A 24752-nucleotide genomic window follows, 5' to 3' on the forward strand; every position below is an offset into this window, starting at 1 on the left:
AATCATAGCACTCACAAATAGGTCTAAACTTGGAACAGAATAAAAAAAAAAAGTCCCTATCAAACAATGAGAATCAAGAGTGAAAAAGAAACAGCAGTTTGCTGAAAGAGAGACGAAAATATATCAGGGCCCTAGAGGAGTTATTTCTGAATTCCCTGCACATACGACATCATTCATGAAGAAGGCAATGGTACAAATATAGCATAAATGTCGTCTGCTCTAGCTTGTAATTTAAAATGCAAATGCTAATGAGCGAACTGGTATATCAGCGGAGTTAATAACCGCATGCCTAGCACAGGGGCTGCATCCAAAACACACACAGAGAAGAGACAGACACCATGTTCCAATTTAAAAATAAAAACACCCAAATTAACCCTAGAAAAATCACTAGCAGATGTACAAGCTCAGGAAAAGGAGGCACACCAGGGCAGGGAAATGGGAACTTCTCCACCCGTTGTAGACTAAGTAGTCAATTTAAATAAAAACTTCCTACATATAGTGAAGGTAAGCATGGGAGTTACTAGGGTTTATTCGGGACTACTATTGTAAAGCACAAGTATAATAAGGAAAAACTACAAGGAATCCAGAAAGCTTAGACAAAGTTTCTCCGAAGCCCACTTGGAAGCCTATAAGCCAACCCTGAAGGGAGCCTTATGTCCAGAAATCAAAAGCCACTGAAGAGAGATGCAGACCTCATTTATTTTATCATAGTCAAAGGGCAGTTAAAAAACAAAAACCCCAAAACCAAAAACAACAATTAAAAAACCCCCAAACTTAACAAAGCTGGATTAATGTGGTAATTTAAATAAATGGGGAAAAGCTCTGATGAAAAAAACATGACAGAGAATGCACTTGTGTCTCAGATGCCTTCCAGATATGAAAGGAACTTCTGTGAGTTGTTTTTCCTCCTACAAGTTCTGTGCCTAGCAGCCCATCATCAGAATCTGGGACCAATCCCATGGCCCCGAGACTGAGTGCAGATCCCTGGGCTTCCTTGGAGACCCTCCGGCAGGAGGCATGAGGCATGAGGACATGCCACATGTGGCCAGCGGTTCTACCCAGTTCCTTGAGTAAAAACCTGTGGTGCCCACTCAGGGGCAGCAGGAGGGTGTGCTAGGGCCAGCTGCCCACACTGGGTACCCGGTGTGTTCTATTTCTCATGGTAGTGCCATTCACTGAAATTGAATACAAAGGGCCAGGCTTAGACTGGCATAGACAACCCACCAGGTTGGGGAAGCCTCAGGAAAACATTCTGAAAGGAATCCAAGGTGAGCAATGATCTAGGGTTTGAGGGCAAAGATAGTTTTTCATGATGGGGAACTCTTTTTTTAAACCCAGTCATATCTCTGTTTGAAAGGGGGATGTGAGAGGTGGTTCCCATAGCAACCAGGATTAAGTCTTATAGACAGTGTGCACTGTTCACCCTGGGGCTGCCCATTACCAGATTTGAAAGCATTTCCCTTTAATTTCAAATTACCACACCATTTACACTCCCTCTCCTGCATCCAGGTCCTGCCATTTTCTACTATTAGGCTGGCCAAATAGACACACCCCCAGGGCAGGGGCAGTGGTGAGCAGCCCGAACCTGGATGACGCTGCTTGCCACCACTACTGCTAAACGGCTGCTGACAAATGCCAACAGGCTGACAAGATGACAACGGAAAATCCGCACAGAAATGCATCTTTCCGGGAAAGCCACAAGGGTGGGATCAGAAGTGAGCTATCTGGGCACAACCAGAGACAGGTGCTGGTGCTGGAAACACTCCAGCAGAGAATAGCGATTAGATTTTAGTAAGCTTCCCATTCCCTACCTGCCATGCCCATAGACGTGGAAGCCTAGATAACCTTTAACAGACTCAGAAAGAATTGTCAAGTGGGAGGGGAGGAGAAGGAACAGAAGGAGAACCCCCAGGAGAAAAGCTCCCAGGTCTGACCCTTCTGTACCACTCTATTGGTTCTTATTGGCTCTGCCTGATTCCTACCAGAGGTATTTTTTTCCCTTGTCTCAACAAACAAAACAAAACAGAACAAACAGAACAAAACAAAAACAAAAAACCCCCCAGAACAAAACCCTTAAAAGCATCAAGAGTAAAAAGCAATAGAAAGCAGGAGTCTGAGGATTTGGGAAGAAAAGATTCTTTTCTCCTAATTTTGACCCTTCCATTTAGAGGGAATGAATGGGCCCATCCTGCAACAGCTGAGGAGAAATCAACATCTTTCTTTTCTTGACACAGAAAACCCAACCAAGATGGTAAGGGCTGAGCGTCCCAATTAGGAGGCTTTGCCAACCTCAGCAGTCCGACGGGCCCCACGGAAGGTGCTGCCACTGCTAACGTGCTTCCCTTCAACTGCAGGTCTCTAGACAGGCTGGCACTGAACGGCCATGTGGGCCTTGCTGTCTCCCTCACCTCCAGGTCCCAGCACCACAAGATAAGCAGGCTGGTCTGATGGAAATAATTAACCAGGAAGCAGGAGAGCAAGAATTCATCTTTAAGTGTTTTAGCTCCAAGGTCTGTGACTGCCATTAAACCATGCTGAACAAATCTTATTTTTATTGATGTCTTTATTTATTACCCCGACTCAAAAAAACTCAAACTAAATGGCTACCGAGCAGATCAAATCCCTGCCTCTGGACCCTGAAATGCTCCTTTACATCCTGGGAGTCTCCTTTGATTCCTACTACTAGTCCTCAGGTCACGACATTTTTAGGTCTCTTACCATCCTGGCCACTCTCCTCTGATCTGCAGTTTGCTGATCTCCTTCCCAAAAGGGTGGTCCCCGGATAGAAGATCATACTCCAGGCCTGCTCTGGCCTGGGCTGAAGCAGCACTCAAATCCACCCCTCTCCAGATGCTGTACTGCTGGCTTATAAACCAGAATTGCCTTAGCCTTTTGGACAGTTATAACAATATATACTGTTACTGTTTTATGAAAATTGAAGTTGTTTTCATTTATATGGTTTTTAAGGCATGTTTCTCTTATACTTAGTCTTCTTAAAAATGTATTTTGTTTCTTCACGTCTATACATTCTTCACCTCAGTAGACAAACTACTTTGCTTAAAGCCTGCAACTTACGTATTTCTAAATTCCCAGCATACTGCCCAGTGGAAATAAATTATTAAATAGCGATGCCACTGAATGACCCACAAACACGATGAGGCTCATTTTGGGGATGATTCACGATCTAAAGATGGGAGATAATCAGGCTATCTTCGTAGGCCTGCACTTTCCTCCACGTGACGTGACCAGGGGTGGGGGTATGGTACGTGTGCAGAGATGGCAGCAGAAGGCAGGGCATTGAACGCTCAACAGCAGAAGAGCAGAGAAGGAGATTTACACGCCCAAACAAAGGCAGAGAGAGAGGAAAATGATTGATGAGTACATCCATTTCTTTTAGGCTACTCTTCCTGAGAACTAATGATATAGGCTAAGTTGTTTTGCCTAGATGAATCACACCTAGCCTGCCAAAAGAAAATGTTCCTGATCTTGGATGCTCAAATGCCACCTCCCTTGTGAAGTCTTCGCCATTCCCCAATTAACTGTTCTTTCTTCTGCACTCTCATGGTATGTTGCTTATACTTTTCATAGCTCCTTTTGATTTTACCTTGTTCAAGTTTTTCATATGGCTGTCTATGCTATTAGGCTAAAAGCTATTCAAGAAAGCAGAAGCTATCCTATTAATTTATGCATCGCCCACAATCTACCTATCAAAGACTCCTTTATCTTACAGAGGGCTTGCAAAATTTTGGCCTCATTAAAAAAGGCTCCCCCAACCTGTTTATTGTGCTAATGCTTTCCAAATGAGTGATCCTCCACGACCTCCTGACACGAACATAACTCATAAAATTCATACAATGGTATCTTTAAAAGTGAAGAACTAGAGCTGCTCCAGAAAAGTCTCATGTCAAGCTGCCCATTTCCAGTAATGGGACCCAAATGAAAGTAGGTGGTAGAGACAGAATCAAACTGGAAGTCCCAAGAGAAAGAATACCCCACTTTACAAATACCCATTAAGTTGCAATTCAATTAAAGCATCTGAAAGGAATTCATAAGTATCAGCAGACCCTGTAATTGCTTAATTAAGGATAGAAGCCCAGCAAACACAACCACATAACAGCCTGATTCATTAGCACCTCTGTGATAGCAGAATGGGATTTCTCACTTAAACATACATTGGCTTTAATTGTGTAATTTGGTTAGGCACTGGTAATCAATGGGGATCCACCATTCCTGGGGCCAGGAGATGGGGAGGATATTCCTGTTCACCTTCCCTCTCCTCTCATTAGAAGTTTTTGGTCTATTGAAACGGGGAGTTGATATTCCTATTAGGACTAGCTGGAGAAGAGGTGTTAAAAAGAAAGAGGGGCATGAGATACTTTCCTCAAAGGCATTCAGGGTGGAAGGACACATAACCAAACCTTTAGTTTACCCATCATGCACATGACCACCATCGAAATTTACCAAACCCTAGATATCTAGACCCTTTTTCTCACTGCATCCCTTGTCATAATGCAGCTCTAGTAGGGGAGTTGTAATCAAAGAGAGAGAGAAAAAAAATTGAAAAATGCCAAAGGGCAGGTGAAGGGAAGTCTCATTTTCTAGTCTTGTTTCATATGAATAGGTAACTGGTTAATTAAAAGTCACCTGCTGCGATCTACATGGGAGCCCCCTGCCAGGTGGCTGCTGCCTTCTAGGTGATTTGTACCGTGGGATCCAACCAAGATGACTGACATCCACTCCCCCGCGCTCCAAACCTGCCTCGGTCCCTAATTCCTCATACATACTGCTGTCCTAGCTTTAGGAACATGGAAATGCAAATGGGGTGGGCTCAGTGACTTAGCAGAAGACACCAAATACTTGAAATGAGACTACTTAGATTACTTTGCACTGACACCTCAATTATTATTCTCTTCCAATTCAGGCAGCTGGTTCACAGGCAAACTTGATATCTGCCTCTGCTTTGTCAATAGGACTACTTCCTAAACTATGCCCTCAGGATGACCCAGATACCCCAAAGCTAAGAAAGTAATTCAAAATAAGGAAATGTACTGTAAAGGTCACATGTAGCACTAGGACACACACTCCATGCTGTTAAATAAAAATGTGAATCAAAGGCCAAGTGATATGCAAATATGTGCACCTCAGTACTAAAATGTGAAGCACGTGACAAGTTAAAAAAAAGTGAAAAATAAAGATTGGGGTAAACTGCTTTTGTTCTAATGGGAGGAAAAGCATGGGGCACACCAAATGCTAGATGAGGAAAGAGGATGCTTTCAAACAAACGTGGGGCTGCTTGGGGATCTGGGCTTCCCTGTGAACTCAGGACAAGACCTGGCTGTGATTGCCTCTACGGCTGAAATAAGGCTGCACAGGAGGAGGCCACAGCGGCAGGCAGAGGGACCGTCAACAGTCTCCGTTCTGATGCTGTAAGGTCACCTGCTCACCGACAAACCTAAGCCAGGTGCTCAAAGGACTAAAGGGCAAGAGCTTTCAGGAGGCACTGACCTGTTAGCTACAGCTGACTTTGCCCAGCCCCACCTGCCATCCCATCTGACCAGCAATCATTCCACATACAGGGGTGCAGGAACCGTGACAGAGCGGCCAGCTGGCTCAGGCCAAATGCCACTCCCTATCAAGCTGTGGGGCCGTCTGCCCAAAAAAGGCCACATAAAAATGGAAAGTGTCCACCCCACCTTAAAGTCCAGAGGGCTCTCTGAAAGGCTGGGATTAATGAGAGCAGCACATACGGGATTGCTGAACAATTATCTTGACTTTCCCCTTGAGAATCACAGCCCAAACTCCCTCCTGGCTGCAGAGAGACATCATTTCCAGCAGAATGCCCTTTTTCCATGATGTAGAGCACATCCCACAGACACCTGCAAAGCTGCGCCATGGAGTTCCCTGTCCAGGTGAGCCACCCCACAATGTGAATGCTGTGTCTGTGCCTACACTCACGTTCAGTGTTTGCTGTAGCTGCTCTCAGAAGACCAAGGGGCCCTCATCTAAGGATACTCCCTCCATCCCGTTCTCTATCCAGCTCATTCCTGCAGGCTTTCTTCTCTTCAGGATTCGGACCAGTGCTTCTCATGTTCCCTATGATACTTTCTCACTCCACCTTTTTTATATCCTCATTTGCCAAGAAGATTTTGTTGAGTTTTACATTCTGTAACTGGTATTATGAAAACAATAGGTATACTGAACAGCTTTTCCAACTCAATGCCACGTTCTGCTCCAATCTGAAGAGTTACAGTTATAAAAGCACTCAAGCTGCTGACATCCTTAGAATGTTACTGTGACCCCTTAGCTTTCATTTTTATGCATTCCTTTTGCATTCTGTTAGAATTTTGTAACGAGCACTCTATTTTTGATTCTGTTCCACATTTCCCACATTTACACCCTAATCGCCTGTAATCTGCCTTTAGCTGAATCAACTCTGATGAAATTGCACTGACAAAGGTCATCTGTGACTTACTAATTGATAAACAGTATAAAATCACTTCATAGCTTTTACTGACTTGGTATTTTAGGTAAAATCTGACACTGCCGACTCCTTGTACTTCTTTCCTCTCTTGGCTTCCTGAACATTACTTGCAGGATTCTCCACCAAATCCTCCGACCACCAATTATTCTGTTCCTAAAACCTATTCTTACTTTGGTGTTGCCCTTGCTGGTGGATATCCCAGTCTGCCCAAACTCAAGCCCTGGGCGAGTTACTTTCCCTCCTACACTCATTATCCCCATTTCTGACCAAAAAGATCCAATCATTCTCTGAATTATCAAGTCTTCCTCCTCAATACGTTTCCAAGCTCTCCTCTTCTTCACTGCCGGATTTTAGGCCTCTACCCCTCTTGCTTCTGTAACTGCATTCTCAGCCTCCAGCCTCATTTATTCCAACGTCTTCACCAAAATAAACTTTCTTAACACAAGCGTGAGCATGTCGCTCTCTTGCTCAATACCCTGAGTGACTCTGAGGGTCCATGGTATATCCTGTGTGCATTTCCAGCCTCATCCCACCCCAACACCTCACTCCTTATACTCCACCAATACCAAAGAGGGCACAGTTGCCTGGACACACCAAGATAAATCATACCTCTACACCTTTGTACATGCTGTTAACCTCTACTTAGAATGTTCCTCTCTTCCTCCTTTCCGCCTCCTGTCCCAACACCGCCAACTCCTATTTGTCCTTCAAAAGCAGCTCGGGTAGCAGCTCCTCAGGGAGACAATCCCCGACTTCCCTCTAAGTAACTGATCACTCCCTCCTCTGTGTTACTTCTGTGCCTTGTAAAGACTTCTCTCACCTAGAGCCCAACACTGCAGTTCGCCTACATGTCTGCCTTCCCTCTAGAGTTTCCAGAGACCTAGGACAATGGCTTACCAGGATGCAGAGTTCTTCGTTCTAAACTCAAAGGGAAAAGCCAGGAGTCTTCCTATCAGTGAGCTTTCTGCTCATTTAGGAGCAGGCTAGAACAGCAACTTTCCTTGATTTATTTCCACTGATAGGTCAAAGTCTCCATGGTAGGGCCACAGCGATGTGCACACACACTGTACAATATGCCATTCCCTATGAGAGTTAAGAAGAGCTCTAGTTATGAATTCACCAAGTCTTTGTGAGAGGAAGGGGAAGGAAACATATTTATGGATAATCTACTTTATGGCAGACTTGTTCTGAACCCTTTACACATCTCATAAAAGCCTCACAAAAATCCTAAGAGGCAAGAAACACTTTCCAGTTAACTGATGTCTGAGCTGAAGCTTCAAGAGTAAAACACCTCCCTAAAGTCACCTGCTTGTGCAGGGTAGAGCCATGATTCAAACTGAGGTCTGCGTGCTCTTAGAACTTTTCCCTGTCCTGTATCCTTGCCAAGTTTCTAAAGAAATCAGAAGATGCGGGATATAACTGCATATAGTATGGCAGGAGAAAAATGTAAAAGCTTCTATTTTATCATGTATTTGCTTTGGTAATCTATCCTTCAGAATATAAGTTACCTTGGGCACTGTCCTTCGAATTGCTAGGGTTAGAATAATGCCACATACACACAGGAACTGGCTGCTGTGGAACTGAGTGACCAGGCTGCGTTGTGTCTGACTTCAGGGGGCTGGAAACTGCCCCAGTGAGCACTTAGGCAACGCACATTCTACTATACATATACAGTGGGACAAGGCCTTTCTGGCAGTTGGCTGAAGTCCAGAACAGTCAAGCATGACAAATGCTCCATGGGAACGAAAGTACAACCAGAAGGGTTCTACAGGAAAACTCCAGCCAGGATAGGTCTAAGCTCTGAGCTGGCTCCATTCAGGTAGTTTTGAATTGAGAAGCCAGAACTTCAATGTTTTCTTTCCCCTATAGACCTGTGGCCAAGTTTCCCAGAAAGAATAATACTTTTTCTCGTGTTCCCCTCTGGGATAAAGCTCCACACTGACAAGAGGATGCTTTTGTTTTGCAGGTATAGAACAAAGGAGAAGTTGAATGTATACTTCAAATTCTGTAACAACAAGAATTCACTGATAAGAAACTTCTCTACTCTCGAAATCTTAAGTAAAGGGCACAAATGGCCTCGGTCACACACTGCCATGCTGCCCCTGAGTTTACTACAACTCACCAAAGTACAGCCGTCCAGGAAGGTAGGGATTTGTTTTGGCCCCTCCTTCAGCAGCCCCTGAGCTTCATGTCATACTTCAATTAGTCCCCTCAGAAAGCCTGCAGAGCTGTGCAGTGATCATTAACTTCTTAGGAGTGTGAGAGAGCACCTCAGCCAGAAGTGGTGGCCCAGCAGCAGCAGAGAACGTCACGGCCATGTGTTCAGCGAGTGATTTATCTCACATAACAACCCATTTAGTTAGGGCCTGAGGGAGACCCTTATCCAGAGAAGAAACTATTGGTGCCTTCTAGGAAAAGGAGGCTGAGGCAATGTGGCAGGGGACAGCAAGAATGGCTCCCATTTCTCTTCCCCCATGGCAAATTCTATTCAAGAATCCCAACAGAAGGAGTGCGGAGGGAGCAGGGTATCAACAGAAAAGGCAATGTGCATCGGAAGAACACAAAGGAATATGTATGTCCTTTGTGGGTGAGTGAATGTTTGTGTGTATAGGGGTGGGGTGTGGGGTGTTGAAGTAAAATGACACTTTCTCTCAAAGACCACAGTCTCTGCGAAGTACTGACTGGAAATAAATAACTTTATTATCTGCCATTGGGGAAGAAATAAAGCAGTCTGCTCCTTGAATGCATAAATGGAAATTGCTCAAAGAACACAGTTCATACACAGTCTTGCTGGCTTGTGAAATGTTAAGCTACTAGAAAAGATAGGGTAAGAAAGCTGCGCATTCAGTCAGCAAAGAAAGGGTGGCTTGCCCTAGCACGTCAAACTTAGCGCAACAGAGAAATACAACAGATGCAGGAGCCTGGGAAGGTAATGTCATGTTTGACGTTTCATAAAGGATTTAGATCCTAATGACAGCTGAAAAGAATAAAAGAGAGACAAACGGCACTGCCTAGGGAGACACAAGGGGAGGGTGTCTCAGCTCCTTGGTGGACTATCCATGACTAACATGGCAGGGGTGGTCTATCCCAAATGGGAAATACCGACTGTGAGAATTCCATCATTAGTATTTTTCTTTGTCTGGAATTCCCTTCTCTCAGGCTGTGAAAAGATCCGTGTTGTCTTTCAAGCTGCTCTACTCCTGTGCCCTGCGGTTGGTAGAAATGAGGAGCAGGAAGAGGGCCCAGTGTTGGGTCAAATCTTGCAGTTTTGTGTTCACATCTCAATTAGAGACTAAAACACCTAGACTGGTTCGAGGTCCTACCTGAAACACAAGGGAAAGGAGGGCATGTGACCTCCAGTTGTGACCTCTGAGCTCCGGGAAGAATGATCAGAACATACAGCGCACAGGACTTACCTGCAAGCAAGAAGGTGATAAGGCAAGTTTCCTTTGGCAAATACAGCTTGAGACGAGACCCGCTGAAGACATACTCCACCACAGCTTCAGAACGACCCGCCCGCTGAAGGAAGGGCAGAAACTGCTTTGCTTTTTGGGTATCCTGGTGGATAAAAGAAAAAATCATTAGAAGAAAGTAAAATCTGAGCAAATGATTCTTTCTGTTCTAGGGCAAAAAGTCTGGCAGACCATAGAAAGCTCGGCAAATAACCATAGAAAAACAGACAATCCTGAAATTCTGACATAGGCAAGATACCCATGTGACTTCCATGGAAGAAAGAGAGTTAATCTGAAATTTCCAGAACATTCTGTGTGTTTCCCTCTGTTCTGTTACTATGCACTCAATGGATATACCAGTCAGGAAGGTGCTTTGAAATGAAAATTTCATTCCTCACAGGATACAACAAAGAGCTTCTCTTCCTTCAACAAAATCGACGGGGAGAAGACTAATACCAGCCTTTCATGGAGGTTAATTTAATCTTTAATTTTCATTAAAAAAAAAAAAAAAAAAAAAAAGAAGTGACTCCCAGGCTGTGTTACATAAAGCCCCTTCCCAAGAAACCCAACGTAGTTCACCTTTAACCATCAATGGGTTATGCAGATTCAGAGCTCATTGTTTCTGAACATCAAGAGTGCAGCCTTCTTTGGGTGCCTGTATAGTGAGCCTTGGTCTAAGTGCTTCTCAGGGGTGAGCTGGGACCTGGGCAGACTGTTCCTGTTCCCAGCCTGGTAAATCTCTAACAGTAGACATGGGGACCTATTCCACATCATGTCAGCATGAACAATTATAGAAACAAAAAAAACACATGAAATGGTTGCGTGGCACTTTAAAACATTTTTCACACATAAAACACAATGTGCATGCCCTCTTCCCTCAAGAGTAACCAAACCACGGACATTTTGAACCTCAGAGCTCTCAGAGAGCTTCGAATCCTTTCAGTCCTTCAAGCTAATTAAACAGATAATAGAGTAAGCAGCGCCAAAACGTCACAGTGCATGAGATGGGGAGTAGTCAGGGGCCGTCAGAATTTCCGAGGTTTTCAGCCCAGCCAGCAGAACCGTAAACTCCCTCTGAGGACAGCAAGCTCTGCACACTTTCCTGACTCCTGTGACACAAGCAGTCCGCACTCCGCCGAGCTCTTCCTTTCTGACTCTGCTCCTAGCAACAGAGCTATTGTATCTAAATTAATGCACATTAGATAATGAAAATTTAACAAGCCATCAAGTATTTGAGAGCTTTCACAGCAGCCAGAGGGGCTCCTCTCATTCAGAAGCAGTGAGGTAGGCTGGGATGAAAACAGTATTTATAGTAATGAGATTCATCCTTCCCTTCAAACAGATTCTCAGAGAAAAGGAGAGACAGTCATCCATTCTCAGTGTCTCTAATGGCACATTGGTAAAAGGTAGGGTAACAATGAGCTTTAGTGAGTTGGGAACTCCCCCAGTGAGCACTTAGGCAACACACATTCTACTATACATATACAGTGGGACAAGGCCTTTCTGGCAGTTGGCTGAAGTTCAGAACAGTCAAGCAAGACAAATGCTCCATGGGAACGAAAGCACTACCTGATTAAAATCCTTTGGCCACACTAGTCTAAATCTGGGACATTATTCATGAGCTGAATCAGTAAGTCAACAACAATTATCAAATTGATTATCACAAATCATGAGGCAACTTAACATCTCTGAAGAGAGGGCCTTTCCCCTCAAAACTGCAATAATCCGTACTTTTCAGAAACAGACTTTTGCTCACTGTCATATGGATGTATTTATCTGGAGGGAAAAAAAGGTGCTTATAGGAATAACAGTAGCACGCACACACACAGGTATTAATACAAAAAGAAGGCTGGAGAAGACTCTCACCCTATTTTGCTAAATGATTATCTACTTTACCAAGAGAGAGAATTTCTCAGACTGGGAACCAAGGAGGAGTAAAGGTGCCTTACTATCAGCCATGTACTTTTAAAAAAGAAGAAGTTCCTGACTCTTCCTAAGTCTCAACCTACAATTTAACAGTCCTAATCCAGAAACAACACATATGGGAAGATAGCAAAGAGAATATGACATGCCACTGATTATGACAAAGATTAGAAGTGAAAGCCAACTATGACAACTGAAGGCATGGCAGAAACAAATTTTAAAAGCCTACCACAACTGTCCATGTTTACTTCCAGAGGCCAAATTGTAAGACAAGACATGGAGCTCCCTCATCGTTCCAAATGCCTGAAGAGGATCATCTGCCTGTGAACCACCCGTTAAGGGAAAAGATAAAAAATTTCACCCACGTTCACAGATTTTTAAGAATAAAGATTCTTATCAAGTCAATTAAATGGAATGTAAGCACCAGAAGATGCCAGCTCTTTCAAATCTCCATCACAGGCAGACAATGGTGTCTGTCTTTCCTTGTCATCTCAAGCGCTTCCCTTGCTTGGCATGTTCCTTTTTCAATACAAAAATTCTTGAAACCTTTAAAATTTGTTTCAGTGACTCATCTGAAAAGACTGGTAAGTCAGACTGACAAGTTCCCTCAGGTGATGTGGCCATACATCATTCCCTGCTAATTCAGCTATGGAATTTATTTATTTTAGGCGTTTTGTTTGTTATTACCATAAAATTGACTGAATGTGGTCAAGCTCTGATTTGCCTTCCAAAGAGCCCGTGCAAGTACAGCAACGTGCTTCAGTCTCTTACACTCATTTCTAAGTTCAACACTAGGTAAATAAGAGAAGACTTGATTATGAGGAACAGTGTAACAGCAGTTTAGGCCCCACTGCGGAACTGAAGATGCCACGTGGATCTTAAGGACTAGTGAAGTGAGCAAGTTCAAATGACAATATTAACATGACATCTGAAATTCTCCAATAATCCTGAAGCAGCACCTAGTGAGATTTAGTGAAATCAAAGGTGTCTTTATAACCTTGTAACTCCAAAAGCTATTTTTAAAACTAAAGATTAAAGGCCTCGGATTTAAAGAGATAACAATATCGAGACTTAAGGCACAAATGGCCCATTTCAAGGTAAGACTATTCAGTATCAAGTATTTCTGTTGGAAGTCTAGTTGCAGACACTCTCATGGTCAGGTTTTCCATGCTGTGACTCATGTACACGAGGCCCGGGAATCCTTTCGCCATAGTTACCTGGCATCACACCGGCTCAAGGCTTTGAGAATCCAAGCAGATAAATTAGCTATAGTTTTCTGCACCAATATTCCCCTCCACTGGTGTAAATAATCAAGAAGCAACTGTACTTCAGAGCAGTAAGTCTTTTCTTCGTTGCACTGCTAGTTTTCACATTACCTGCGCTCCAAAACAAACCACACATAAGTATTTTCCTGTAATCCTAGAGAAGCTAATTTAAGGTTGCATTAGCTACATTTAACTTGCTATTGTGGATGGCACCTCTTTAAGGAATGTTTCTGCCTCCTCAATGCACCTTGAAATTGAGAAAGTAATGGTGCAACAAATGTGCCTGGGGTGACTTCATTTCAAAGGATGCTAATATCTATACCTCAGACTTATTGGAACGGGGCTTGGAATGACCCCAAAGAAAGGCAGGATGATCCTCAGAGAGAGGGAAAGGTTGTAAAGACACCTTAATTATACACTCCTACTCTGTCCTCACTTCCGGCCTGTCAGGCCAAACCTCTTCCAAATGCAGATTACACATGTCAACGCCTACAGGAAAAGCCCTTCAGCAGGTAGATTGCAACCTGTCTCTATAAAGTACCATGTGTAAGCAAGCACATGTTGAAAATGATTTAGTACGATGAATTACCACGTTTGAGAGAGTGGGAAAGTTGAGGGCAGAAGAGAGCAGGGGAAAGGCAGAGGAAGAATAATCCTTATATGGCACGCAAAGGACTGAGGACCCTAAGTATGCTACTTAAGACACCCATGTCCTCTGCATCCTAGAAGAGCAGAACTTAATATAAATCAAAGTTCTGTAAATTCTGGAACAGGATTTAGGCTGTCAGTTTGTACTCGATGTTAGCAAAGTGAAGTCTATGATTTTTCCACTGAAAATACCCACCTGGCAGGCATAAACATAGTCACTGGTGAGAAGCAAACATCACAACACACAACACAGCACAGGGAAATGGAAATCAGAGTAAACCTATTAGTTTACCATTAATCAGGATTATCATGGGCAAGTCTCAAAAGGGAACTGTTAATAATGAAGCTCACTAATTAGTTTTCATCATCACAATCACTCTTTGATTAACATCATAGCAAAAAGAACTAAAAACAAACACATGCAGAGCTTATTAGGGTACCAAGGGGGTACTCCACCAGCACGTGAGAAACCACATTTGAAAGAGGTCTGTCCAACCTGACAAAGCTGCCTGGCAGTACAACCGAGTCCTGCACCGCCCGCTCCAGCAAAGCAGGAAGGGCTCTCCCCTGTGACCGCTGACTATCCTTTCTACTGGGCCGGCCCGAGGCTAGGCCTCCAGAGCACAACACTGTCTGGGTTCAACCAATCTTACTACCGAAGCGGCAGAAGCTCTGTGTACAAAAGAACAGATACAGAGGGGAAAAAAGAGCGTGGAGATCAGAACTAATACCTAAGGACAGGACCCAAACACACTCATTTTTTAAGCTGTATTGTGACAACTCATCGTCATAGTCACAGATCTTTTCAGGGCTCCCCAGACCTGGAGGCTCTCTCCTGCAGCTCTGTGGAAGACAAATCATAAGTACATCCTCTACCAGAAAGGCAAAAAAATCACCCATCATTCCACCCTCATCCTCTTTTCCACAACCTGGGCTCTATGGCTCCCACTGATGTTTTAATTCACAGAATGAGGCTGTGAGTCTCTGTGAGGAACCAGCTATACAGCACGATAATCTCTTGATATAAATGGGACCCTGGGTGGAGATACTTGGGAATGCCCTCCAGCTCCAACATTTACCACAAAGCACTTAAAAATCTGAAACCAATCTTCCCTGGCTGGTTATCGATGCTTCATGGTGATGTGTGTGTGAGGGAACTAGGGGCATAAACGTCAGTGAGATGCAAGTTTAACAGGAATGAAGTCAGCATAGCAGAGAACCTAGCGAAAAATACTCTAAAAAAATTACAAGGAAACAAGGAAAAAAAAAAAAAAGGTGCTGAAGCTAGGCCATCAATAATCTTTCATTAAGTGCTGTCTATAGTTGACAGTTTCTCACACTATTTACTTCCTTGGCACAGAACCTCACTCAGGTCTCCCTCCAACATGTTGGAGCAAAGGAGAAACAATGTTTCGTGGTCTGGGCTCCACTCCTGGGAGCATGAATCAGGAGGACAACTGCAGAAGCACTAGGCTGTGAGACAGCTTTGAGCTTAGGAGGCAGGCGTTCCAATCAGTGGCACCCTCAACAGAGAACACAACCTTCCATTTTCTTCCTTGACTCTACTCTTTTACCGATTATTAGGTTGGGATGGCCTGGCTAAGCAAAGCTTCCAAACCTGCAAGCTAAGGACAGACCAAAGGGCAGAAGGAGCAGCACGGCACACCTCGCAAATTGGAAGAAAGCCACAAAGCATGTCAGTGAAAGTGAGCTTCATGTCCCAAATATGGAGGAAAAGAAAATTTCTCTGCAATCAGACTTTGAAAGAAACTTTGAGGATATGCCTGTTGCTCTCAGTAGCCCTGCAAAGGACAGGTGTCTATAAATATTTGTATTTGGTCGGTCTGGTCCACCATTTATTTTCTTTCCAAAAGGTCCAATACTGATAAAAGAAAGGACTTGGCAATGCTAATATGAGAAGATACAACCTGTGTTTAGAAGAAAAATAGGCAAAGCAGCATTCTGATGGACAATCACGGCAACCTGACTAGGAAAAAGTCAAATCGCATTACAGAAATAGATTAGGGAACCCCAGAATATGAGCTGGACTTCATCTGTAATCACCCCGAACTGTTAACAGCTTAAAGCACCCTCAACAGGGGATGGATAAACCAGCTGCAGTACACTCACACAATGGAATGCTACTCTGCAAGCAAAAGGATACAGGCAACAACATGGATGGCTCTCAAAGGCATGATTCCATTTATAGGACACTGTGGCAAAGGTTAGAGTGTAAGGACAGAAAACAGATCAGCGGCTGCCAGGGACTAGGGGAAGGACTAGAGGTGGACGCCAAGGGGATGGAAGAATTTTCTGGGATGATGCAATAGTTCTAGTATCTTGAATATGGTGATGATTACATGTATACACTGCTTCTCAAAATGTACGTCTGTCAAAACTGATAGAATTATATACTACGAAGATATATTTTTATAATTAAACCTAAATTGTAAAAATAAAAAAATTGGCCTAGTTAGCCCATGCAAAATTTTATTTTTTAAGAAAAACTTCTTCCTAGTCAACTAATTTTTAAGTATCTCAGAGAGTTACAAGTTCAAGATGAAGTACTTTTCATGCTTCAGATAAACTACTTTATCTAACTGTTCAATAAATTAAAGTATTTTAAAAATTCAAGCAGAAAATAGTTTAGATGAGAAAAATCATGAGGTTAGAAGAGCATTGAAAAAAATCTTATGGGTTTCCCAAAAGCAGCATCAGAAAGTATTAATTCTTAGGCAATGGCTAAAGGAAAGCATGATAACATCCTCAACGGGCTATATAGAGGAAATGTTGTTCAAATTAAGAAAAAAAAGTACCAATAAGTACAGATCCCGATTGACATTTTTTTTCTACCTTGAAATAAAATCATGTGATATGGCTTAATGTGAATGAAATAATATCCACTTCTTTATCAAATGAAAATTCTATACTAGCTCAGAGATTATTCTTTTATTGAATGACTTTCAATTTCCTAAATTTAACCAGCTGAAATTATACTGTGGATAACCATTCAATTTAACCTTTAGAAATGAAGTCATTGCCTTTTAGTGGAAAAATCTGCATTTTATCATCAACAGGAAATACAATGCCCTTGGCTTATTCTACAAGACTTTTTTTGTACTATAAATTTAGCATAGAAAGAGCAGATGGTGGTATATGTGTACCTTGTATAAAAAGTGGAGAAGTAAGTATTTACCTAGTTAGAATAAACTATCAAGTATCCAAGCTTGCCTTCTTCTGATATTCAATCCTCTTTCTCTAACTTGGATGAGGTTTCGTGAAGCCCATCGAGGCGGTGTGCCAAGGGATGTCCTTCCTCAAGTCTGCCAAACCACAGAACTATCTCAAAGTTATGACTCATAATTTGTAAGGTCCAGAAAAATTTCTACGAATAAACCCCACTTTCTTTCCCCCATCCCAAACTGTCCCTTTCCCCATTTCTCCATATTCTAACTTCCCAGCAGATTATTACAATTTTTTCTTAAATTGATATTCAGTGTTAAGACTCTGCAAATTATAGCCTTCCCTGGAGTGCTCCCTTCCTTTCTCCTGTGACTTCTGCATGGTGGCCCGTGAGGCTTGCCTCACAATGGATGTCCTGGGCCTTTCCTTCACCAAGACCCTGGAAATTCCCTTCACATCCTATCCCGGGTTGTGTTTTCTACATCCATGACTTCTTCTTTCTTGGTTTACTTCCTTCCATTAAAAAAATAAATAAATAAACAAATAAATAATCCTATTCTTATTTTATGGAGAAAACATTTTCTCTCTCTGAGGTCAGGTAAGTAAATACAGTATTGCTTTTGTAGTTTTATTCAGGAAAAACACTATCCATAAGTACTTGGAGTCAAGAGACAGGTTCCTTTCATTATCCATCAGCACAGTAATAATAAAGTATCTAGAGGAACTTCATACACTGGAAGACATATCTTCCAATTATTTTTAGGTTAAACATTTCTCAAAAAAACATGTAATTTATCCAGACTGTAGACATCTGATTTGTAATAAAGAATTAAATTGATTAAAAAATAGTTAAAGGAAGCATTTCTAGGTTAAACTGGTAAAGATAACTATAAACAATGATAACAGAAAAAGACCCTTTACATTTAAAACAACTGTGCTGTTAGGGTGCCTGGGTGGCCATTTAAGTGTCTGATTCTTGATTTTGTATCAGGTCATGATCTCAGCGTTATGAGATCGAGCGCCACATCAGGCTCCCTGCTCAGCCTGGAGTTTGCTTCAAATTCTCTCCCCCTCTCCCTCCCGCTCACCCTCTCTCTCATATAAATAAATAAAATCTTTAAAACAACTGTGCTGTTACTCTTCTAAGAATGAAATGATGAGTCTTTATCGGAAAACCATAATAGACATCCTGAACATTTCTGGAAAAGGGGCATGTGACTGGTCTAAAAACACAGCTTTTACACGGTAGGTGACAGCAAGAATCTGGAACAAAGCAATCAACCGGTCTACTGTCTACTGTTCTGGATATCACTTACAAGGCCACAATGAAAAATAACAGGTTTGAAATACACTTTTTCTTTCAAAGTTTCAGATCAATTTTTATCACTTCCAAAATCTCTATAGGCAAGAGGTAAGAATTTATTACAGAAGCAGAAAATGGCTTGAGAGATAATTAAAATAATATGTGCAGAGTAAAGAATTTAAAAGACAGTCTGATGAAGCAGGAGTTTCATTTCATGGGCAAATCAAGGACTCAGGGGCAAGGAAATTGATGTCATGCTTAAACTCTACCCCACCTGAGATAAGAACCCAACTTCAGAAAAGGATAAAGAAAAAAATCAGTAAGCAACCTGTGACATAAAATTTAAAAAAATCAAAATAAATATTATAAAAGGTTATTGGATTAAAATAACTCCAAAACCTCCTAAAGTACTTTGAACATTCATTTTTGCCTGGAGACATACCAATTTAGGTCCAATGAATCTTAAAGAAAGCTTTTTAAATTATATCTAATTCGGTTTCTTGAAGCCCTACATTTTTAAAATTTTTATTTAAATTCAATTAACATATAGTGTATCATTAGTTTCAGAGGTAGAGTTCAGTTATTCATCAGTTGCAAAGCACTACGTTTTTAAAGAGTTAATAAAAATAGATAATTAAAACATTTGGAAGAGAAAGTTCTAGTTTTTGAGACATGAAGAAAAATGACAACTATTAATGGCAGAAGTTTTTATTAATTAAGACAGAAGGTGATCAGTGTTTTGAAGAATATATCAAACCAAAAATCTAATCATTTCACTCAAAAAAGATTTACACATGATGATGTTAAAAAACAACAACAACTATATGCTCTCCTTTGGCCTAAGTGTCCACTTTATGGGACTGTTCTAAGAAAATAACTACAGACTATGAACTAGCTAAAGGAATAATATGTTGTTTATGAAAGAAAAGAACAATCGAAATAGCTTAATATCCAAGAATAGGAAGCTGATGAAATAAATTACAGTACATTGAGAAGACAGAAGACTAGGTAGACATTGAAAGTATGGTTCAAGAACACATTCATGTGCAAAAATAGAATTAACTGGAAAAGGCAATTAAGCACCTACTATGTGCCAGGCACTGTTCAAGGCACTGATTGTGTAGTTAAGAATAAAACAAAGTTTCTGTCCTAAAAATACTTTATATCATTTAAAGGGGACTGGGGGGGGGGATTTAAAAAAAACCCCACATTTTGGTAAATAGATGTATTTTTATTGACAGATTTCTGATGGTAGTAGTAGAGATCATTTTCTTCTTTTGGCTTATTTATTTTTGATGCATTTAAAACCAAAAATTTTGACAGAAAATTTGTGGTACAAAAATGTGTAAGTTTTTGTTTTCAAAAGAAAATACATTAACATTCAATGCTGATTTAGCTCTGCCCAGATAAACTCACAAATTATTCAGGTCAGATAACTGTCTCTTCAGTTTTATAAGAGCCAAATTCAACATTTTCCATAGTGATAATAGGCTTAAATTGTAATGAAACTACCCTTACAGAAAAGGGTAGTTAGAAATGTAGTGTTTTAGATGTACTGGGAAATTCTAATTCTTTCTAAAGAAAAATACAGATTTAACTCTGCCTCACCCAGTGACTTTCCAATTCTGGTTTAATGTAATCACATGTGGATATTGTACTGGGGTTCTCGAAGTATGACCCTAAGGATTTAGCTTATCAATGGAAACCAAGTACCCCTGAATGCATGAGTGATGGCAGAGAATTCAGACAAAGAGTTTTGATCAATATACCCAAAGGAATTTGAAAGATCTCCCATCATTGTCATATGTTTCTCCGAGAATGCATATGTAATTATGGATGCTCTGGATTTCTTATGCATTGAAAACTACACAGACACCATCATTACACACATTTATCTACTTACTATTCTTAGGAAACTCCTAATAGTGATGGCACAGAGCTGTAAGACATTGTTCCTGGGGGATAATTCAGTTGGGACAATTAGCTCTTGCTCCCTATGCCCCTTCAGTCCACAAAAACTGCTCTAAAGTCACAAGTAACTGGTGTTGCTAAATCCACTGGATAGTTCTCAATCTTCATCCTTCTTGACCTTGAAGCAGCACGGTCAAGTCTTGGGTTGTAAGGCTCTCTTCCTCTTGGTTACCAGGCTTTTCCTCTGATAGCTCAGGAAGCACCTTTTTAAAGTTTGTTTGGTGGGTGATACCCCACCCATACATGATCTTTAAATTTTGGAGATAAGGACTTGGCCTAGGGACTCTTCTCTCGATATTCTCTGGGAATTTTGTATATTCACACATATATATACCCAACAGCCCTAAGTTCATGCATAAAGCCCAGGCCACTTTCTGGGGCTCTGGACCATTTGAATGGCTCACGGGTACCTCAGTTTACATGTCCAGAAATTCTTAATTTCCCCCCCAAAATCTACAACACCAGTGTTCACCATATGGGAAAAGCAGCACCACCAATCACCTGTTATTTGTAGCCGGACACTTAGAGAGCTCACGTATGACACCTGGTTTCATCCCCCTGATGCAAGCAATGGCCAAATTCTACCAGTCCTACCACCAAACTAGATATCAAATTTATCCTCCCATATCCACTGCCACAGGCCCAGTTCTAGCCACTGTTCAGTCCTCTGGTAGCCAGTGTCCTAAAGCCACTCTCGCTTCAAGTCTATCTCCAACAGCAGCCGGGGTGGGGGAGGGGATGATACACAATTATAAAATGCTGACCTAATTAGTCCCTCCCTTGTCAATTATTTCTCATTATTCTTCAGACAAATTTCAAAAGCTTTCCTCAAGAATCACAAAGTAAATGTTTCAATCATTTGCTGTCTTAATTCCAATCACTATCTTCAATATTTCAGCAGTAACGGCCTTGCCTCTTGAACCCAAGCAACTTCCTACCTCAGGACCTTCCTGTACACAGTTTCATTCTTTAGCCCTGTACAAGATCTTCCACTAACTCCTTCTTTAGACCTCATTTTAAAATCACTTAAAAGACTCTCTGACCATGTGGAATAAGCTCTGAACACACACACACACACACACACACACACACACACCCACCCACCCACCCAGCACAAGTGTAATTATAGAAAGAATTGAAGGTGTGCCTGGGTGGCTCAGTCAGTTAAGCAGTTAAGTGTCTGCCTTTGGCTCAGGTCATGATCTCTAGTTTCCTGGGACTGAACCCCCATCTGGCTCCCCGCTGCCCCTACCTCCATACTGCTTCTCCCTCTCTCTGCCACGCCCCCTGTGCTCTCTGTCAAATAAATAAATAAAATCTGGAAAGGAAGAAGGAAGGGAGGGAGAGAAAAAGAAAGAAAGAGAGCAAGAGAGAGAGAGAGAGAGAGAGAGAGAGAAAGAAAGAAAGAAAGAAAGAAGAAAGAAAGAAAGAAAGAAAGAAAAAGAAAGAAGAAATCGCATATGCCCTAATAGCATGTAACTGTCTTGTTCAATGTTATATCCTCAACACCGGGCATTGTGTGTGACATATAAGCAGCACTCAATAAATACTTATGGTTTGATCATTCATTCACTGACCCAACATGACAAATGCATTTAAAAACAGGCCACATGGCATATGTTAAAAGTCTGAAGAGATAAAGGGGCGATAAGTACTCAGAAGAGGGAGGGTTATGATCTGGGACTTGAACTGGATAAAGAGTTTAGAATACAAATACAGCTGCTGATGGTGGTGGTAGCTATCATGCATAGAGGACTTCTATATGCTCAGCAGAATGCTCAGCAATTTAATAATAATCACCACCACCCTGTGAACCACTGCCCTCGGCTGAGCTCTTACTGTGTCAAATGTTGTAAGTACTCTGCATGTATTAAGGCATTTGATCACACCACAACCTAACGAGATAAGGGCCATTATTATTCATTTTGCAGTGGAAAAACTGCGGCATGGAAGGGTTAAATAACTTCCTCAAGGTGACAAAGTCATAAGCAGTGGAGCCAGGACTTGAGCTTGGCTCCTCCAATATTGGACCCATGCTACTAATCATGACCCCATATTGCCCCTATATTGTAGTAAATATGCACCCTTTCTACTGCATCCTTCTACAAGCCTGTCCACTTCTAGGTACTAACCAGCACAGTTAACCCTGTACCGAGCAGCCACGGTCACATATTTTTCCAAACACAGTATCAGTCGCTTTAGGTCGCTACCTGGCAAATCAAATCTAAACTAGGCTCTGTGAAGAGATACAAAAAGACCTCCCTTTCCTAGGAGTTTAGAAACCAGTGAAGAAAACCACTGCACATGTCAACTTGAGAACAGTTACCAATCAATACACCAATAAGCGCAAAATCAGGGTAGTAAGTGATTATGTAAATGCCCAAGAAAGGCCTGATCAGAAGGCAGTGAGGACAGAAAGGGGAAACTGCCTAGAAGAAAAGACATGCCCCGAAGGAGGAGAAAGCCATGGTCAGGACAGGTGAAGAGACCGCACTCCAAGAAGGAGAAATGCCATTCAGGAAACACTAATTAATAACATAGTCAGAACTGAGAAACTGAAACAGAGGGATAGACTGAATGACATAAAAGAAACTAAATGGTTTCTACAGTGCGTGAAGTAACTGGACAAGCTGCAGTAATGTATTATCAAGAGAACTCCAAATTCAAAACCTTGGTAATTAGCTTTTATTCTCAGATACCTCCCAAATCTGATACCGTCTTAGGAATTTTATCATTTCTTCCTGAGAACATCATTTCTTGAAGAACTGAGGCACAAAATTACTAGGTAATTTCAAGCTGACCCTGCGCTCTGATTCAAGGATATTTATCTGGACATCAACACTGCAAAGAGACTCCAAAATTCTGTACAACATATACTGTAGGGAATATGCTGGAAGCATGCTAAATAAATCCTTAAAATACGAGTAAGCAGAATGTCTATGTTAGTAAAATGACTTACTTTGAGATGTTTATATAAGCTATAGCCACAGGACAAAATGAGTTCAATCCAGGGCTAAGTAGTGTTACGATGGTGAAAGTGGAGAGTGAAGCCAGGGCTGGCCAGAAATATTTCAAGTTCTATCACATCACTCAGCAGCCATGGGACAGAGGAAACAACCCAATCACACACCTGAACCTGGGAATCAAAAATTTTATCAACTGCCTTCCAAATACCTTAACATTCACTTAGCTAAGCCTGTAATAGGCTCATTTATCCAATCTGGACCCTTGAAATAGAATCAAAGAACAATCTCCACATGCACCCAGAGAACGGGAAGGAAAACTCAAGAGCATGAACCAGGATACCCAAATCTATACTAGAGGCCACTCCCTGTGGAAAGAGGTGTCACTTCATTTGGAAAAAATGCTCCTGAACTCCCTCAATTTCCTCTCTCCTTCCGTTGAACAAAGGAAGAAAGTAAAAAGTCATTACTGGAGCTCAGGTCACTTAAATGAAAGCCAGGACCCTGTTTCTATGGGGCTTATTTGCATGCATTCCTGTGTGTGAAGTCATAGTTAAATAAGGAATCAGAAGGCAAACAGAAAAATCTGTGGCAGAAAACTTCCTGAAACAGAATTCAGTGCAGGGACATATCAAGTCTGATTATTTTGGAAAGAAGAGGTTTTATTATCAGACGCAACAAGTAACAAACGCTGTCTTTGACAGTGGTCCACCTCTGGGCAAGTCACTTGATAAAACGTTTCTTCAGAGGTGAATTGCACAGCTGGGACACACTTAGCAAATGTCAAATTGTGCCCTGTCTTCAATGTCCAATCTCTTTACCTCCATTGGCTATCGTGCCTGAATTTTCTACAACAAAAGCCTATTGGTGAACATAACGGTAGACCAAGAAAGGTACAGGGCATGGAAGCAGGAATTCTGTAGATGAAAGAGACATTCATTTTACAGCTTTAAAAAAAAAATTACTTTCACAACGAAATGACTCTTCACGTTTCTAGGTATACAGCAGGTAATCAAACAAAGACCTTTCAAAGCATATAATTACATGATCTCTTATTGCCCAATTTATAAATTGGTTTTCTATTTCTCTTATTTCTGCAACTGCTTCCCCCCTTAAAGAATAATTCCCCAAAATGGAAAAATCATCACTATTTATTTATTTATTTATTTATTTATTTATTTATTTATTTATTTATTTAAAGTAGCCTCCACACCCACTGTGGAGCCCAGTGTGGGTCTTGAACTCACAGTTTTTGAGATCAAGACCTAAGCTGAGATCAAGAGTTGATACTCAACTGACTGAGCCACCCCAGTGCCTCCAAATCGTGACAATTTAATACAAATATAAAATGAACACATCAAATATTTATTTTAACCCACTAATTAATGAGGGAACCAAGAAGATACTACAACTTATTCAAAAGAAAATCTGAAGACCACACACACACATATATAAGACAACCAGGATGCTGAAGTGAATTTACTAAAGATGCAAAACCGTACAGCTAGTCTTTGGATCACCCCAGGTTCTGCTTTAAGGAAATTCTTATCATTAATACTACGC

The 24752-nt window shown here is 41.6% G+C and overlaps 1 protein-coding gene across 1 annotated transcript in view; it reads right to left on the minus strand.

The window, feature by feature from the left end:
- SND1 (staphylococcal nuclease and tudor domain containing 1) overlaps window positions 1-24752 on the minus strand; it is a 407925-nt gene that overhangs the window by 137208 nt on the left and 245965 nt on the right. Inside the window, exon 15 of the mRNA XM_008705837.2 lies at window positions 9898-10039. Coding sequence (XP_008704059.2) covers window positions 9898-10039 — 142 coding nt within the window. The remainder of the gene's footprint in view (window positions 1-9897; window positions 10040-24752) is intronic.

The sequence above is a fragment of the Ursus maritimus genome, unplaced genomic scaffold (assembly GCF_017311325.1).
Source record: "Ursus maritimus isolate PB19 unplaced genomic scaffold, ASM1731132v1 scaffold_3, whole genome shotgun sequence".
Lineage (NCBI taxonomy): Eukaryota > Metazoa > Chordata > Mammalia > Carnivora > Ursidae > Ursus > Ursus maritimus.